Source organism: Hippocampus comes, unplaced genomic scaffold (assembly GCF_001891065.2).
Source record: "Hippocampus comes isolate QL1 unplaced genomic scaffold, H_comes_QL1_v1.1 scaffold39, whole genome shotgun sequence".
Classification (NCBI taxonomy): Eukaryota; Metazoa; Chordata; class Actinopteri; order Syngnathiformes; family Syngnathidae; genus Hippocampus; species Hippocampus comes.
The window spans coordinates 958,988-960,270 of NW_017842054.1; the positions used below are offsets into that span (position 1 = coordinate 958,988).

The following is a 1,283-nucleotide window of genomic DNA, read 5'->3' on the forward strand; positions in this document are numbered from 1 at the left end:
TTGGAAATTTCCCAAAAGGCAGACCGACCTTTTTGGCATGGTTTCTTGAGACTTTTTTCGTGGGGCCGCTAATGATTGGACATGCCGACCAAAGTTCAATATGCAAAGTCAAAGCGACTTGAGCGGAAGGGAAGAATTTCCCCAAATTTCTTGATTTTCTTTTTTTTTTTTTGAACGTGTCTTTTCTACCGTGGATTCTTGAGAATTTTTGTGGGGGGCGGGGTGCACCTATCATTGTTCTAAATATCAACGTTGACTTGGGTCAGAATGATTGAATGAAGCTCAGAATCATCGCGCTTCACGTCCTCCGCCGATCCGCCCGCCAGGTGATCCTTCCTACTCTGGCCTCGTTGAGAATCGCCGCCTTTGAGGAAGGGGGCAAGTTCATCGGCCATCGCATCATCCCCGTGTCTGCCATACGCCCCGGTACCCGCCTTTCTTTGACGTCTACCGTCACGCGACGATGCCAAGGAGATGCTGCCGCTCTGAGTGTGGACCGCGACGTGTATTCTTTCAAGGCTATCGTTATATCGGCCTGAGGAACGAGAAGAACCAGTCTCTGATTCTCCCCGCCGTGTTCGTCTTCATGGAAGTCAAAGACTATGTCCCGGACACTTTTGCAGGTACACGCGAGCCCAAAAAGGGATTGATTTCTTTTTTATTTTGTGTGTGTGTGTGTGTGTACACCTGACTATGAGCCTTCCTTGTCTTAAGTTCACGCTTGACACAATGAACATAAATGATAAAAGTCTTCAGCCTCCGTTTAAAAAAAAATCTGAGCAGAAACCACCAAATATTTATGAATTGGAATGAATCTCTCCTTTTCATCATTCGTGCATACTTCTTGCTAAGCACTCAGCGCGCATCTCCTCCCGGGTTGTCTCTGCCGTTGCCTTGCAGACGTGATCGAGGCTCTGTCCAACCCCATTCGATACGTCAACCTGCTGGAGCAGCGTTCCAAGCAGCTGGCCGCTCTCACGCTGGAGGACGGAGACGTCGACGCGCAGACCGAGGTCAGAAAGGAAGAAAACTCTTTCATTGGTACCGAAGATATCACCACGGGGCCGTGAACAAAGATGATGTCGGGCCCTATTTTTGGGCCGGGCTTTTAAAATATAACTTAATTTCGACAATGATTCCGAGTGACTGTGCCACGTCGGTGTTATTTTTCGGAATGAAATACAAGGCGTTCACCGCTCACATTTATCTGCTCACGTCTCGTGGGAGGGTCGTTCCAGGACGAAGCGGACGGCTGCTCTGAGCGTAAAAACGATCCCCAAACC

The 1,283-nt window shown here is 48.9% G+C and overlaps 1 protein-coding gene and 1 long non-coding RNA gene across 2 annotated transcripts in view; both read left to right on the forward strand.

Annotated features, from left to right (window-relative positions):
* The window catches only part of plcb1 (phospholipase C beta 1), an 18,470-nt gene that overhangs the window by 13,474 nt on the left and 3,713 nt on the right, over nucleotides 1–1,283 (forward strand). Inside the window, exons 27-29 of the mRNA XM_019859953.1 lie at nucleotides 327–426; nucleotides 519–623; nucleotides 901–1,041. Coding sequence (XP_019715512.1) covers nucleotides 327–426; nucleotides 519–623; nucleotides 901–1,041 — 346 coding nt within the window. The remainder of the gene's footprint in view (nucleotides 1–326; nucleotides 427–518; nucleotides 624–900; nucleotides 1,042–1,283) is intronic.
* On the forward strand, nucleotides 331–1,280 carry LOC109510224 (uncharacterized). Its single transcript, XR_002167097.1, has 4 exons — nucleotides 331–426; nucleotides 519–623; nucleotides 901–1,013; nucleotides 1,239–1,280. It is a non-coding gene; the product is annotated as an uncharacterized LOC109510224 (long non-coding RNA).